The sequence below is a fragment of the Panthera uncia genome, chromosome F1 (assembly GCF_023721935.1).
Source record: "Panthera uncia isolate 11264 chromosome F1, Puncia_PCG_1.0, whole genome shotgun sequence".
NCBI lineage: Eukaryota > Metazoa > Chordata > Mammalia > Carnivora > Felidae > Panthera > Panthera uncia.
Window position 1 is genome coordinate 10,235,155 of NC_064813.1, and position 17,101 is coordinate 10,252,255.

Sequence of the window (17,101 nt, forward strand, 5' to 3'; positions counted from 1 at the left end):
AAGAATCTAATCATCCCAAGGGGCGCGTCGGTTAAGCCTCCGACTTCAGCTCAGGTCACGATCTCGCGGTCCGTGAGTTCGAGCCCCGCCTCGGGCTCTGGGCTGATGGCTCGGAGCCTGGAGCCTGCTTCCGATTCTGTGTCTCCCTCTCTCTCTGTCCCTCCCCCGTTCATGCTCTGTCTCTCTCTGTCCCAAAAATAAATAAAAACGTTTAAAAAAAAATTAAAGAATCTAACCATCCCTTTGTATGTTCTGTTTTGATCACTTCCACACACAGGTGAGCGCTTACCGTACGTGCAGTGTGGGCCGAACACGGGAGATGCAGGGGTGATTAACACCCAGGCCCTGCCCTGGAGAACCTTCGAGTCTCCTGGGGTGTTGAGATCATTTTTAGGATTTTCCATTATGGGGAGAATTTTTTTATACATAGCCTAACGCATAATTGTTGTCATTATTGTTTTTTAATACCCTGACAAACAGCCTTGAGGAAATCTTTGTATTTAGATAAACTCCAGGGTAGTGTTTTCAGAATTAATGCTGTGTGAGGTGCCCGGGTGGCTCAGGCAGTTAAGCGTCCAACTTCAGCTCAGGTCACGATCTCAGTCAGTGGGTTCGAGCCCCGTGTCATGCTCTGTGCTGACAGCTCAGAGCCTGGAGCCTGCTTTGGATTCTGTGTTTCCCTCTCTCTCTGCCCCTCCCCCACTCATGCTCTGTCTCTCTCTCAAAAATAAATAAACATTCAAAAAATTTTTAAAAAACAATTAGTGATGTGTTACAAACTAGCACTGACTCTGGGGTCTAGCCAATGGTGTTAACTTGGGGAGAATTATTTAACTTCAGCGTCTGTTCTCATCTCTGAAATAATGGGTTGGGCAAGTTGATCTTCTCATTTTTCTTCTTCTTCTTCTTCTTCTTCTTCTTCTTCTTCTTCTTCTTTTTTCTTTTTTTAAGTAGGCTTCATGCCCATTGTGGAGCCCAGTGTGGGGCTCAAACTCACAAGCTTGCGATCAAGACCTGAGCTGAGATCAAGAGTTGGACGCTTAACTGAGTGAGCCACCCAGGCGCCCCTCATTTTTCTGTATTTAATTATAAGGGCCCCTGGTGCACTGTGCTTTATAAGAACAGGTTTAGGCAGTTGCTGCCCACCTTAGCAATCAGGTCGGTGAAGTAGGGGTGTGGATGGGAATATTTGCGGACGATCCCTTGGTGCTTTCCTCCAAGGGTTCTACCGTGACATGTTCCCTGATCATCAAAACCTTCCATTTCCTGCCTGCAGGCGTCATCCTATCTAATAGCATTAGTAATGACCACTTGGATGAGTAAATACCTCCATGTTATCAGAAGACGAGTAGCATCCAGAATGCGCTAACAAGGAAATTTACAAAAGATGTAACACCCGGGCAGGACATTAAGTTTGCTGTATTATTTGTCTGTCCTTGGTCACCGTTTTTGTTATAATTGGAAGACTTAGTAACAGAAAGCTTGAATAAAAGTGGCTTTCAAATTAAGTAAGAGGCTTATGGGGCGCCTGGGCGGCTCAGTCGGTTAAGCTTCTGACTTCAGCTCAGGTCATGATCTCGCGGTTCGTGAGTTCGAGCCCCATATCCAGCTTTGCGCTGACTGCTCAGAGCCTGGAGGCTGCTGTCTCTCAAAAGTAAAAAACTTTTTAAAAAAAGGAAGAGGTCTGTTAACTCACAAGAGTCCCAAGCACTGTTCTTCTGTCTGGGTTCTTCCGGTCTGTGGCCCAACGGTGTCGTCCACGACAGTTCTTTCCATCGTATCCTCTGCATATTGTCTTTGTTCTCAGGCTCCTTCCCGCAGCTGCCCTGGTTCCAGGCCGGACATGGGGAGGGGGGCAGGGAAGAGCTGAATCTCCTTCCCTGCAGTTTTTATTATGGAGGAAAACCTTTACCAGAAGCCCCCCAGCGAACTTCTGAGTCCCCTTTGGGGCCAGGTCACATGCTGTAGCCTCTTCCAGTCATCTGCAAAGGCACAGGAATTATGACTGGCTTCACCCCTGGGGGCGGGGCAGGGTGGGGTCATTTACCCAAGCAAAGGGAGGGTGAACACCCAAACCTAAAGCAAGGTCCTTCCAGCGAATCGGATGTGGAAGGTTGGATGAGCAAGGGTGTTCGGTAGGCCCTCCTTGGGGTATCGCGGCATCAGGGATGAGAGGTACCATTCTTTCTTTGTAAAGCTTAGTTTAAAATAATTTTTGTGGGTATCTTTTCTGGGGAGTTGGCTTTCTAGATCCTTTTCTGGAAATGGGTCATGTTTCGTAGACAACAGGCAGGCCGTGGGGGGAGGGGTGATTGAATGGACCAGTTCGGTACTGGTCGGCTGGGTGCACAGACCTGGTGATGCTTGAGGAAGCCCCCCGCCCCGGGCATTGCCTCACCCTGTCCCCACAGCAGCCCGGTGAGGCACGTTGTCTTGTCCCTGTTTTACACACGGAGAGACTGAGGCTTAGTTAGGTAGAGTCACCTGCTCAAGGTTACTCGTTAGCGGCAGAGCTGGTGTGAGACCGAGATCTGTCTGGCTGGAAGGCAGGCAGGCGCTCATGGTCTCGTGTCTGTCCGGTTCTTTTCAACTCTGTTTTGTTGTTGTTTTTTTTTTTAATTTTTTTTTTTTCTCAACGTTTTTGATTTATTTTTGGGACAGAGAGAGACAGAGCATGAACGGGGGAGGGTCAGAGAGAGAGGGAGGCACAGAATCAGAAGCAGGCTCCAGGCTCTGAGCCATCAGCCCAGAGCCCGACGCGGGGCTCGAACTCACGGACCGCAAGATCGCGACCTGGCTGAAGTCGGACGCTTAACCGACTGCGCCACCCAGGCGCCCCATTTTCAACTCTGTTTTGATCGTCAGTCTCATCGGCCTCGGAGTCGTAATACGCAGCTGCGTTTCACATCTGTGTGCGGCAGAGACACGAATGCCGACAAAGGTGTTGAGTGAAAGTCACCGAGCACGTGGTGGAAGCAGGTGTTCTGTCTTGGTGGTGCCTGTGCCAGGGGCTCAGGTGTGACTGAGGTTAGAAAGGGTCACAGAGACCATGGCAAGTGGGTGGCCGGACACACTCAACACAGTGGCTTCGGCGTGGTTAGTGCCTGAGTGCAGCTACAGGCCTCCTCGGTCTCCCCCAGCCCTCTCCCCTCACCCTCACCCTCACCAGTACGTTTTCATATTGGAATACATTCCATGCACGTGGAATCCAGGAGTAATTTTCTCTCGAATTGGCGCTAAAAGAAAAGATCCGGGTCAAGCGGTTCGTGTCTTGAAATATTTTCAGGAGTTAAGGATAATTTGTGTAGTAAATAGTTGGGAAAAGATACATCCAGAGCCATTTTTCATTTGATTGTTGTTATTTCTTAGTGGAAAAGTTCCCTCACCATCCCCTGCCCTCCCGCCAAAAAAAAAAGTGGAGGGTGGAAAGGGTGAGTGCCAAGATGTACGGTAAAAACAGCTAGATTACTGATAATGCTGTTCTGGGGGTTGTTTTGATTCTCGAGTCCCCAAAAGTGACTGTCTTAGCAGTGGCAGTCATTTCCAAGTTGATATTGATTCCCTGGATCCTCTGTGTTCCACAGAGACTAAGGATACTTTCAGCTTCCAATTAATCCTGAGAACCCAGCTTCAGAGAGCTGTTCTAGATTGAACTAGACCTGGGGCGCCCGGGTGGCTCCGTCGGTTGAGCGTTCCGACCTTGGCTCAGGTCATGATCTTGCAGTCTGTGACTTCGAGCCCCACATCAGGCTCTGTGCTGACGGCTCAGAGCCTAGAGCCTGCTTCAGATTCTGTGTCTCCCTCTCTCTCTGTCCCTCCCCCGCCATGCTCTGTCTCTCTCTCTCTCTCAAAAATAAATATTAAAAAAAAAAAATTTAGACTGAACTAGACCTACCAGCAGATGCCTGGTCTTGACCTACATCCCAGAAGTCCTTTGGTTCCATTACATCATCCACCCCTTCACCCAGCACCTACTGGGTCTGCCCAATACTGCTCTAGGCACGTAACTAACAAAATCCTGACCTCAGGACCCTATTCTAAGAGGGAAGGAGAGTGAGGGCATTGGATAGTGGTAAGCAATTTGTAAAAACCAAACCCATCAACAGGAGGGAGTTTCTTTTATTCTTTAGTGATTTCCCAGTTGCTTTCAACAAATTGTTGTGTCCTCTTGTCATGAAAGACCGCACTGTCTCACATGAGAGGCCTTATTGGTATTTTAACATTTACTGACTGATTCTCAGATTATTCTGTGTTCTTTTTCTTCTTTGCTTTCTCTGTTCTCTTTCTGTTCCACTCCCCTAGTGTGTCAGTTACCTAATGCAGTGTAACAAACCACCCTGAAACATAATGGCTTAAACAGCCACCATTTATTTGGCTCCCAATTCTCTAGGTGGGTTGGGTGGGTCTTCTGGTCGGGGTGCAGAGCAGCTGATCTCCGCTGGCTCACTCGTGCACCTGCCGTCGGCTGGACAGTCTACAGCGGTCTCAATCACCGTCTGTTAGTGGGCAGGCTGCGGGCCAGAGACACAGTTCGAGTTCAAGTGCCCACACCCCCCAGGATCCGCCGTGACACCCCGGGGGGATGCAGGCTGTGGGCCTCCTAGGTGGGAATAAGGATGTTTTGTCGAAACACAGGCTTTTGGCTACCGAGCTTATGATTCCAAAGTTGGAAGCTTAAGCACAGTTTTCGACTTCTCAAGGAGAGTTTTCCTGGATGGGGAGAAGAGTTGACTTTGGGTTTGATTGGACTTTTCTTATACAGTCAGGGCCATTTTGTTGTTGTTTACAATTTTAGAATCTCTGGGTTGGAAGGGTCTATAAGGGTCGTGAAATGCAAGCACCGGTCTGATATTTGAAACCCCAGCCTCTGCTGAGACCTCCTCCCCAGGTGTCCAAGAACTCACTGTGCCCCGCCCCCCCACCCCTCCCCTGCCCGCAGCCCACCTTCCCTGGCTGCCCCCGCTGGGGCCCTGCAGCCCCCTTCCTCCCTGCTGAGGCCGAGGGGAGGACCTCTTCTACACTCGTCCATGCGGGGTTTTCTTTACATCGTAGCTTCTTGGTTTTTTATTTTGAAATAGGAAAAATAGTTACCTGCTCTTAAATATTAAAGAGGCAGTACTTTTATTGGTTATGATAGGATCAGACTAAAAGGATTATACGGTAGGTATGTACATGGGAGAATATTTGAAGTGTTTTTAAGCACCTATTTGTACAAAGTGACCAGTTCAAATCGTTCGTGACTTTGCTGGCATCCAACACACTGGTTTCCTACGTGCATCATTCTGAGGCTCACCGCGTCCGTGGGTCTCAGGTTGGTACAAGTCCCCATCTTCGTCCTCAGATCCCAGTTCCAAGGGTTGAGGAGCCCTGTGACAGGGACTAAGATAAGGGTAATTCCTGAGGAGGAATACTGCAGTGTATAGAAACTCCCAAACAGATACACAGCCACGCAGAGTAAGGTAACACCTCTAGGCACCAGCATTAACTGTCCCAGAGCAGCCCAGCCTTGGTGATGAAGTCAGTCCTAGACATCCTGCTCCTAAGAGATCTTCTGGAAGACCTTCCTAAGAAGGAACCCTTTATTCTGGAACCCTAATGTTAGCACTCTAATGATTGCTTCTGCACCTCCCCTCGAAGGGACCACCCGTTTCCCCAGATCCCTAATAACTGTCCTTCTCTTTTCCAGGGCCCAGTCATATATGCGCAGTTAGACCACTCTGGCGGACATCACAGTGACAAGATTAACAAGTCAGAGTCTGTGGTGTATGCGGACATCCGGAAAAATTGAGAGAAGACCCAGAACGTGTCCTAAGCAAGAAGCAGATCCAAACTGGACTCTTACGCAGCAAGTGTAGCCCATGACCACGTGTGGCCTTGGAGACCTGGGCAAGGATGAGCACATGTGTATTCATGGAGGGAGGAAAAGACGTGTATAGACGATATGCGTAACTATTCTATTTAATCCGATGTGGGGAGCCAGTGTTGCATGATGAAAAGATGCTATGACTCTACGTGTATATAAATTGTCTTGCTGTTTTGTGCTTTCCTTCAGGGTCATTTACAGTTGAGCAAAGTCAGAAACATTCCTGTCGCTGTGCTTTAGGTGTGGTTTGCCTTACCGGAGGTGGTAGCCGATCTTTGTATTCGAGTAGACGTGGCCCTTTGGTCTAAGGGCTTAACCGGTCTTAGCTTTTATTGGGGTTGGAGAGTGGAGATACCGGTGACGGGAGCACACCCGGGGTGGCCTCTACCCAGTGTCTGCACCACCTGTTCGGCTGTTGTTTTTAGAAAACATGCGCGAGCTCTGCCACTTGGACACCGTTTGAGGGTTTTTGTTGGTGTTTGTCTCTCTAAAATCCAGGCGTGGTTTTCTTTGTTTTTGTTTTTGTTTTTTGCTTCGTGTGTGAGGCTTGCTTTAACGTCACGCCCTTTATCTTAATCAGTGTGTGGACCCATCATAGCAAGACTAGCAAAGGGTGAATGCCAAGGTCACTTCTTTCCAGGTACTTTCAGGTCAATGCCATACACACAACTGAAGTAGAAAAGCCAGGCCTTGCTTGAGGAGTGCGGTAGCGTTTGGAGGCTAAAAGGTACCACTTAACATTCTTTGCCAGAGTCCTTGCTGCCTGAAATGAGGGTCCCCAGACAGCGGAAGGAGACGAGCTTCATTTCCTTTTAAGTGGGCACAAATGGGCTAATTGGAAAGCCAGCCCGTGGTACCCCAGAGCTCTCCCTGGAGAATCGGCCTTGTAAAAGCTTCCGTCATCATTCCAGCAAGAGGCAGCGTCCGTCGTGGCTCTGCAATAGCTTCTCGGTGCCTCAGAGACCTCGAGGTTCAGGACAGTCTAGGTTTTTTTAAATCAGCAAGCAGGGCTGTTAGCACTATTCTTTCGGGAATCTCTTCTCGTTCCCGTTTCGGGGCTTTTTTTGGTGGTTTGTTTCTGGTTTTCCTTTCCTTTTTTGGCTTTTCCTTTTCTTCCCACCCTTTCCCATTCACGTGGAATTGGTAAGCAATGAGATGAGGAAAAATCTAGACACTTTGGGTATTCTTTCCAGTAGCTCATTTTCTTCCACTGACTACCCCCACCCCCTGTCGGGCCTCTGAGTTTTTATCTTTTGCTGGGAGTGAAAAGCATGGCGAAGGTCCTCGAGCACCTTTACATTGTCATTCCCCCTTTTTCTAGATTATTTTGTTTTAACAGAATTTAACAGGCCCCCAGCCAGCCAGGGATGCAGAGGGCTCACCCCGAGACATTTCTGCAAAGCGGTCCACTTTTGCCTGGCGTCCTAAAACTTCCTTGCGTCCATTGTGAGAACTACAGGAGCCTTTAAAAGACGTGTGTGTGTGTGTGTGTGTGTGTGTGTGTGTGCGCGCGTGTGCGTGTGTGTTGGGGAGGGTGGGGGGTGCTGGGATCGTCACCCTTCTTCAAACTGATGCCAAGTTAACAATATTCTTGGCAAACCTTTGCCACTGTGAGAATCTGTGACCAAGACTGTTTTTGAGGCAGAAAGAACACGAATTGTTGAGAGACCGAGTGTGTGCCTTTGTACGTGTAATGGTTCCTTACAGTCGCTTTTTACAGAGAAAGGGCCACTCTCCTTTTTCTGCACAGGTCCTGTGAATAAAGCATACATTCCTGACACCTCCTGACAGCAGGAGTCCCGATTCCTTCCTTTCCTTGCCGGGACCCTGTGCTCGTGAAGCTGCCACCCGGAACCAGCCCCGCGCACCCCGCCTCCCCCACCCCTGAGGTTGCCTCCCGCCAGGCCAGGCGCCCTCCCCACCCGGCCAGACACCCCGGGCTGTCATGTCAGCACGTGCACGGTGGCCGAGAGTCCCCCACCACGCTGCAGCGCCCCCACCCCGCTCGGTCCGCGGGGCAGGCTTGTCTGAAGGAAGCTGCTAGCAACTGGGGTAGAGTGCCTCGGGGGCAGGGCTTTTGCCTAACCTCCTGTGGATTTTTGGGCCCTTCCTCTTGCCTGCCAGCGTGCCTGGGCCTGGCCACACAGGACACTGGCCCAGTTGCCTTTTCCGTGTCCAATTATTGGCAGAATGAGACCTTTTAAAGTTACATGTGATTTTTGTAGGGGGCCACCTAGAAGGGATTAGAGGTGCAAATTCCAAACCACCTGTAGTGTTTCGGTGGAAATGTATCCGGCTAGGGGAAAAACCATCAAGTTCATTATTAATTTTTTGTTTTTTTCCTTTCTCGATTGTACCTTTGTGAATATTTTAATACATCTTTTTCAATTACTGAACTGTGTCGTGTGTTCATTTTTAACAAAGGAGAGAAAGAGAGAAAAGCCTTTTCGCTCCTCCCACTCCGGCCACACTGGCCTCCTCCTCCTTCAGAAACACCAGACATGTGCCGGCCGCGGGCCCTTTGCACCTGCCGCCCCCTCTCTGCCTGGAGCACATCCTGCACCTGTTTGTGTGGTTTGCTCCCTCACTTCCTTGAAGCGTCTGCTCAGATGTCACCTCCCGGAGACTTTGTGCCACATACAGAGCAACCTCACCCACCCCCTGCCGCTGGCCCTCCCTAGCCCCCTTACTCCCACCTCGTTCTTCTCCCTCTGTCCAGCTGTACGTGTGCTGCTCTGTTTTCCCCTGGTAGCAAAAGCACCAGAACTTTGCTGTTTTGTTCACTGCTCTGTCTTCAGTGCACAGGATAGTACCTGGCACCTGGGGGCTGAGCAAATGTTAACTGGTTGGATGACAGTGGCTATTCCTTCAACAGAGTTATGTTGAGAACTGTCCCGTGCCAGGCAGTGTGCCAAGATTAGGAAATAAAATGAACAAGACGTAGCTCCTCAAGGACCTTGTCACAGAGTAGGAGTGACAGGGGACATAACAGAAATAACTAAGAGCTCCTAAGGACTTGCTACGTGCCAGGCACGCTGCGTTGCTTACTCTGTGTTGCATTATGAGTTTACGCTGGTTGTACTCAGACCCGCTTTTGGACAGTGTCACGCTTAGGGTATATAACTTGTCCAGGGTCACTCGGCTAATCAGATCCAGAGAGGCAGGGCCGGCCCTGGGGCTGTTTGATCCCAAGCCCTGTTCTTAACCACTGCGCCCTTGGCATAGCTCAAAAAAAGAAAAAGAAAAAAAAAAAAAAAAAGATCTCTTCCTTATTCAAATAAGTGTGCTGTGTGCCTGAAATAGTTTTCTGTGTTCCTTACGAGCCGGGTGGGGGTGCAGTGAGGGAGGTGGTTAAGCCGTTGCTGGAGGCCCAGGGGCCTGAACCTCAGTTTGGAAAACTATATGGGGACAGCCTGTTGAGAGCGGTGTCACAAGTAACGTCTTACTAATAAGCATGGATTTCCTGCGATTTATTAATTTAGTAAATTACCGTGGAAGTTCCTGCGAGTAATGGAAACTCGCAGGTGTTCTGCGGGTTCCGCGCCAGTGGGAACTGAACCCTGGGGCGGTCCCGCCAGCCGAGGCGCTGGCCTCCGAGCCGCACAGGGAACCTGCCAACCAGATAGGTGACTTCTGAGGGCGGCCGCGGCCCGGGTGAGCTGCTTGGGCGGTACCCAAAGAGGAGACCTCACGCTCTTACCCCCTTGATGCTGAAGGCTCCCTCCCGATCCTTCTGGGCGATTCTAGTGCTAACCAGCTTGGATTTAGGAACCGGATGATGTCATCCTCCCGACTGTCCATGGAAGCTGAGGGGCAACCTCACGGAGGAGGAAAGTGGCATTTGTAGTGTTGGTGGAGGTGGCATAAGGAACTGACCACCTGTTTCATGGCAGGTTCCCACGCAGACACATTTTTCCCGTATATTCAAGATCGTGGCATAAAGAATTTCAAACAGGCACAAAAGAGAACAGTAAAGCCCATCCTCAGCGATTGCCTCATCCACCCCTTTGGCTTTTTCCTCTTTTCCGAATTAAAACAAATCCCAAAACATGTCAGCTCACCCCTACATTCTTTGATGGGCATCTTGTAAAAATAGGTACGTTTACGGGGCACCTGGTGGCTCAGCATCCGACTCTTGACTCTGGCTCAAGGTCACGATCTCACGGTTTATGAGTTCGAGCCCCGAGTTGGGCTCTGAGCTGATGGTGCAAAGCCTGCTTGAAATTCTCTCTCTCCTCTCTGCCCTTTCCCTGCTCGTGTTCTCTCGCTCTCAAAATAAACTTAAAAAAAAAAGAAATAAAAATATGTACGTTTTCTTACATAACCATAATACCTTGTCACATTTAACAGAAACATTTTTTTTTTAATTTTTATTTTATTTTAGAGAATGAGACTGTGAAAGAGGAAGACGGAGAGAGAGTCTTAATCAGGCTCCTTGCTCAGCACGGAGCCTAACATGGGGCTCAATCTCACGACCATGAGACCGTGACCTGAGCCAAAATCGAGAGTTGGTCGCTTAACCACCTGAGCCCCCCAGCCGCCCCCAGAAGCATTTTTTTAAAAAACGCATTTCAACAGTTCCTTGATGTCATCTAATACTCAAATTTCCCCGTCTCAGAAATGGCATCTTACAAATGGTTTCTTCAAGTGAGGGTCCAAACGTGGCTCCGGTAAAGACTTCCCTGCCTGTTTCACAGACAGGAGCCTAGTACCCTGCAGTTCTCTCCCTCAGCACTGTCAGGCTTCTGTGGGAGGAAGGAAAGAACCAGACCATTAGCCATTAACACCCATGGGGCCTTCCCTTGGATAGATGTGCCGTATTTAAATTTTTTTTTAATGTTTGTTTTTGAGAGAGAGAGAGCATGAGCAGGGGAGGGGCAGAGAGAGAGGGAGACACAGAATCCGAAACGGGCTCCAGGCTCCGAGCTGTCAGCAGCACAGAGCCCGACGCAGGGCTCGAACTCACGGACCGCGAGATCATGACCTGAGCCGAAGTCGGACGCTTAACCGACTGAGCCACCCAGGCGCCCCCATGTGCCGTATTTGAAACCACTTCTGACTTTGTGGATGTTTCGATTGTCTCTAGTTGTCCTGTTTCTGTCCATCCCAAGTGGTACTGTAATTGTCACGTGTTAGGAACTACTGAAAAAAAAAAAAAGGCGAAGGTAAATTATTTGCAGCTACGGAGACGCAGCGCGGGACGAGACGCATCCTCCCGGCCCCCTGGCAGGGGGACCTGATGTCTGAGGGTCACGACGGTGGCTTTCAAGCTCACCTCCCTGTCACATCCTTCTGAAAGCCATCGGGGACTGGCAGAAGGGCCACCGGCTGGAGCTGTGGGAACAACTGAGGGCGGGAGGCGGGCGGGACCCCCAGCACCCAGAGGGGGCCCCCGGCTGTGTTTACGAGGAAGGAAACGAGCCGTTTGAGCTCCCAGAGGGACTGCCGCTTCCAGCCTGTTTCCTCCCGCAAACAGGATGTTTAACTATTGTCCCTTCTTGGCTCCGATTTGGGTTGGATTGTCGGTTCCTCACAGACCTTGTGGACCGGTTTGCAGGGCTCCTGAACGTAAGGAAGGGGCTGGGTTTTTTGTTTTTTTTTTTTTAAATCTCTACAATTGGGACGAGGAAGTCTGGCAGGTTTAATCTTCCCACATCGGCATTGGAGCCCCGCCCTCCAGCGCTGTGTGCCTGACACATTTGGGGTGATTCTGAACCCGAATCCCTTTCTGCTGAGGCACTGGGGGACAGGGCAAAGCCAAGGCCAGCTTGCTGAAGGTCTGAGGTTTGCCTTCTCCTTGATACTGACTCCAAGGACACGGAGTTTTGAATCTAGACCCATTCTTGGTTCTTTCTCCGGCTTTGCATAATCTTTTTTTTTTTTTTTTTTTTAAACGTTTATTTATTTTTGAGACAGAGAGAGACAGAGCATGAACGGGGGAGGGGCAGAGAGAGAGGGAGACACAGAATCGAAAGCAGGCTCCAGGCCCTGAGCCATCAGCCCAGAGCCCGACGCTGGTCTTGAACTCATGGACCGCGAGATGGTGACCTGAGCTGAAGTCGGACGCTTAACCGACGGAACCACCCAGGCGCCCCTCGTTTTTTGTTTTTTTTTTTTTGAAATCATAGTCTCTTTCAACTAGATAAAAGAAACATAAATTTTTAATTTATGTTGAGGGGAATCTCTCAGAATGTACAACAGCCCCCGAGGAATGTGGAACATTGTGCAAAACCCTGCCCTTGGCTCTTGCTGGCCCAGCAGAACCCCAGAGGGTTTGTTTATAACATGTCTGGACGTTCCTGTCTGAGTAAAAGCCCCGGCCTTTGCTCTGCGTTAGCGATTCCTGAAGATAGTTGCTCTGCCAGAGGGAGAAATGTTTCTGAAAAGCCTGCTCAAGGATTTTCGTCCCGAAGAATGTAAAATGTCTGCGGGCCACACGGGTGTGCCCTGTGTCCCTGCGCCCAGGCAGCCCAGCCGAGCTCCGGGGTCCAAGCTTGTGGAACAGCACCGCATCCTGGAACAGAGCTCGCAAGGCAGACGGCGCAGCCTGAATCCCTCTGACACAGGACGCCTCAGGACACGCCAGGCTCTGGGAGAGGAAGCTGAGCTAATGACTTCGTGTTGGCCCAGTGAGGTTGCACCAGAGAGAAGAAAGCCCGTGGGAGAGAAGGAAACAGGAAGAGAGCTCACACCTGGCTAGAAATAACTGGCCTCCTTCCATGTCCTGTCTAAAAAAAAAAGAAAGAAACAAAAAAGTACCATGAGAGAAACCGAACGATCTGCGTTCCTATTGTAGGTTTTGTCTATTTCGATTCATTTCAGGCTTTTAGATTATGGCTCTTCCAGGACTGCCCTCGGTGCCTTCCCCTCCCTGTCAGCAGGCATGCATCAAAGTCCTTGCAAAATGCAATCCCTTCCCCTGGAGGCCGGGGGATGATAGGAAGGAGGACAGCATGACAAAGCGGCCTCGCCAGCGTGCGCCCTGGGCACTAGACCGACATCAAATGTGTTGTTAAGCACCAGCTGGACGTCCTGGAATCACATTAATTGGAGAAATACATATGGATGAGAGGTGTAGGCGATCCAGCCTGATACATTTTCTCTTCTCCCCTCTGATCCAAGCTGCTACCATTCTTTGCTATAGAAACGTCCCAGTTCAACCTTTGGGGGTTCTGCTTTGGCATTTTTAAGGTCAACGAAATTACGGTGGCGGCCAGTGGCCGCATGCGGCCATTTACATTTAAATGATGTGAGATGAAATCAGACTTAAAACTCAGATCCACGGTCACACTAACCACACTTCAAGCGCTCGGTGGCTCCCTGTGGCGTGGGACAGTACTGGACAGTGCAGAGATAGGGCGTTCCTGCCTCGCAGAAAGTTCTGTTGCACAGTGCTGGGGTAGACCGTGAGGGGGCCGGCAGGCCTTTGGTTAGCTGTGCACACATGCTCACGGAAGACTGGTGAAGGCTGTTCCAGCTGGGAAGAAGAGCCCAGAGGTTTAGGGTGGGGGAGAGAGAGAGAGAGAGAGAGAGACCAGCGTGATTGCAACATTGGATTTGGCGGGGAGCCAGGCCTTGAGAGCCTGGTTAAGAAACTGGGATGTTGTCCTGAAGGCAAATCGGGTTTTACACAGGGGACAGAGCAGTAGCAAAAGGGGATATGTGCAGGTTAGCAAACTCACCCCGCCCACCGGTGGGGGAACCGCAATCTGAAACCGGAAGGGGAGTGCCTTGCGTGGCTGTTGGAGTTGCTCAGTCACAGATGACCAATTGGATTTTCAGCGGCAGTGGGAAAGCAGATGGTCAGGGGGGCCTGAGGGTCAGGGAGAGTGTGAAAGGGCTTTGGCAGATACAGGGACCGGCAGGGGCTGGAGAGAGAAGACTCGGGAGGAACAGTGACCAGCGCCCCCGACCGACCGATGGGAAGCTGGGTCACGAGCAGGTGATCCTGGGGGAGCTGGGGGCTGGGGCGGAGGCGAGAGGGGGTGATGTAATAGTCCATCTAGCAACTGCTAGAAGATGCGAGTGCCTGGCCCTTCCCAGGTCCCAGTTTACTGGGCTTCTCCCTATGTATTTGTGATTTTTGAGCACCCTCCTTGAGAGGCCAGTCTCTGAGTTCAGTGCGATCTGCCTCCTCTCAAATCAAAGACCTTATCTCCATCTCTGCTGCGCCTTCCCTCCTGCAGGATAAGGTCCCAGCCCCCAGGCTGTCTGGTCCAGGAGGCCTTTAGCCCCGAAAAGCAACCCCCTGCCTCCCACATCATCATTCCCCCCCTCCCTCCCCCACCTCCACTCAGTGGAGCTCGTTCAGACCAAGTGGGAGGACCGTGGCTTCCAAAACCTCTCCAGCACCGAATACCAGGCCCCCACCTGGAAAAGTCCTATGTCTTCTTCCAGGAAGCTTCCTGGAAACTTCTAAAGCCATGTTAGGGTGCGTGCCTCCCCATTTTGTTCTCCCACAAACCCTATGCGGTCCGCTTCATAACTCTGCATTTTCATTGCCTGCTTGTTCCTTCTGCAGAATTCTGAGTGCCTTACCTGAATTCGAACCCACAAACCGCGAGATCATGACCCGAGCCGAGGTCGGACGCCCAACCGACTGAGCCACCCAGGTGCCCCTCAAAAAATAAACTTAAAAAAAAAATGTTAAAAAGAAAAGTAAAACAACGGAACTGACACACAAAACAGGTTGAATAACTTGCCAAGGCTAGCAACTGGCAGGGTGGAGATCCAGTGCGGTGATGTCCCAGGCCCGCACGTGTCACCTCCGTGCCGGCTGGTTCTCATCGGTCCTTGCAGCGGCTGCACAGAGCCGGGCCCGTGCGGTCGATGTCACGGAAATTTTGTTAATCTCCACGAGGGTCCACATAGTTCACACATTCAGTAAATACTAGGTTCCTACTCCTCAGGGGGCCTGGAGGAATGAACTCGAGATGATCAAATGAAAATGTTAACACATTCACCAATTTGCCAGCGCTTTCCGAGCGCTGTCTGCCCAGGCACACGGTCTGAATGTGGGCCGAGCCCCTGCCCTCCAGGAGTTCATACCCTGGTGCGGGAGGCTTCAAAGGCTCATGTTTAATAACACGGGATAGAGCATCACTTCTCCGTTCCTCTCTGTTCCCGAAGCCTTCACGGCTTCCGTGTCTTCTGAAAAGAAGTCTCAGCCGAATCTACTTCCTCCAGCGATGCCCCTGGAAGGCACGAGCACCTCAGAAGCAGAAGTGCTTCCAAGGCGTGAGGCCGCGAGCCTGGAACTTGACGAGGGGCAGGGAGGAGGACAGACTCACCTCCGGGACAGCACAGCCTCTGCAGAATGCCCCCCACCCCCGCCACCCGACACTTGGCCTACATCTCCCATAAGCTGGAGTCACACACCTGTTTTCTGTTGGCCACGGTGGGGCTCACGCCTGTCCCCGCCTGTGCTCGCCCAGGCTCTCCTATACCCCCACTTGCCCTCCACCCACTCCAGGGAGGGACCGTGTAACCAAAATGACTTCCTTTCTCAGGCAGTTCCCCTAAGCCTTCTCAGCCGGCTGGCTTTTGTGTGTGCTGCTCCCCTCCACCGCGCCCTCGTCTAATCCCCGAACAGCAGCTACACCAGCTTTACCCGTGTGCCTTCCTCCAGAAGGTTCGTGAGCTTGCCCAGGCCAAGAACTGGTCTTTTCGGTCTCCGTATCGCAACCTCTGCTACTGAATCCGTTCCTGGTACTCGGTGATTAGTCAAGACAGGTCAGGGCACCTGGGTGGCTCAGTCGGTTAAGCGTCTGACTTCGGCTAAGGTCATGATCCTGAGGTTCGTGAGTTCGAGCCCTGCATCGGGCTCTGTGCTAATGGCTCAGAGCCTGGAGCCTGCTTCTGATTCTGTGTCTCCCTCTCTCTCTCTGGCCCTTCCCCTCTCGAGCTCTGTCTCTGTCTCTCTCTCTCTCTCTCTCTCTCTCAAAAATAAATAAACGTTAAAAAAAAAAGACAGGTTGGTCAGAGGAGTAAATATGGGAATGGATAAGTGATATACAAAATAATGAAGGTCATTAGAAAGCAAGGATGTATGCAAGTCACAGAATAGCAGCTTTGAAGGGGATGACCCTTACGTGAGGTTCGCTATTTGATGTGTTTATTTCATTTTCATTGATTTCGAGAGAGGCAGGGCGTGGGAGCAGGGGAGGGGCGGAGAGAGAGGGAGAATCCCAAGCCGGCTCGGTGGGGCTCAAACGCAAGAAACTGTGAGATCATGACCTGAGTCAGAATCAAGTCGGGTGCTTAACTGACTGAGGCACCCAGGCGCCCCTGCGCTGTTTGTTTTTAAAACCAGTCATCTCATGCTAATTTTACTCGTGTGGCACGTTGTCATCTTCAACACCTTTTCGCCTTCGTTATTCTATCCAGTACCCACACCCGTGCACTGAAATAGGGAGGTTACGGGACAAGTCACAGGAACAAAGTATGTGCGTGGCAGAGCTCATGCTGGAACTTAATGCTCGCATTTTCCTGGGCTGCTGTCCCCACTCCGCCAGGCCACCGGGCCTCTGGGGCTAGCCTGCTTTGTGGAACGCAGTTATGGTACCAGGACGAAAAACACACGGCTTTGCCTTTTTTTGCAGGACGAGGAAATACTGGTCTATTAAAGAAACGCCCGTTAATGGTGGTGCCGCCTATGGAAATCACTATGAGACAGCGAGGTGTGTGTGAAAGGAGGACACGTCGATGCCATCAGAAGAACCCCCTTCTGGGATCAGAAGAGGCCTGGAATCGACACACGGAAATCCGGGTGCACCTGCCTGAGATGACCATGGGGGCCCATGAAATGAGGCAGCACGAGGGAGCTGTGGCAGGGTGGAGGTGGCTGAGTCTCCATGGACTCCACTTGTCCCCTCTGAGGCACAAACTGCCACCAAGACTGCTTCTGTCTGCCCAGAGAGAGTGACTGCAGGTGGCTCTGGGGCACAATCTCCAACATCTGGGAAGTGAAATTGAATGCTATTACTCTCTGAAATAAAGCAAACTAACTCTAAGCACGTAAGCGTACCCACAGCGAAAGTACTATTATCTCAACTTTAAAAATTGTATCTCCACAGATATTTGATGCGTGTGGTTAGAAGGGCTTGGAAGCTGCCGTCAGGCGCTACGAATATGTGTCTTTTCTTTTTTTATATATATATTTTTAATGTTTATTTATTTTTTGAGAGACGGAGAGAGACAGAGCATGAGCGCCGGGGGGGGGGGGGGGGGGGGGGGGGG

The 17,101-nt window shown here is 50.9% G+C and overlaps 1 protein-coding gene across 1 annotated transcript in view; it reads left to right on the forward strand.

Annotated features, from left to right (window-relative positions):
- Nucleotides 1–8,255, forward strand: part of MPZL1 (myelin protein zero like 1) — a 63,835-nt gene extending 55,580 nt beyond the window's left edge. The window contains exon 6 of the mRNA XM_049635157.1: nucleotides 5,687–8,255. Coding sequence (XP_049491114.1) covers nucleotides 5,687–5,788 — 102 coding nt within the window. The 3' untranslated portion in view covers nucleotides 5,789–8,255. The remainder of the gene's footprint in view (nucleotides 1–5,686) is intronic.
- Nucleotides 8,256–17,101: the final 8,846 nt, after the last annotated feature.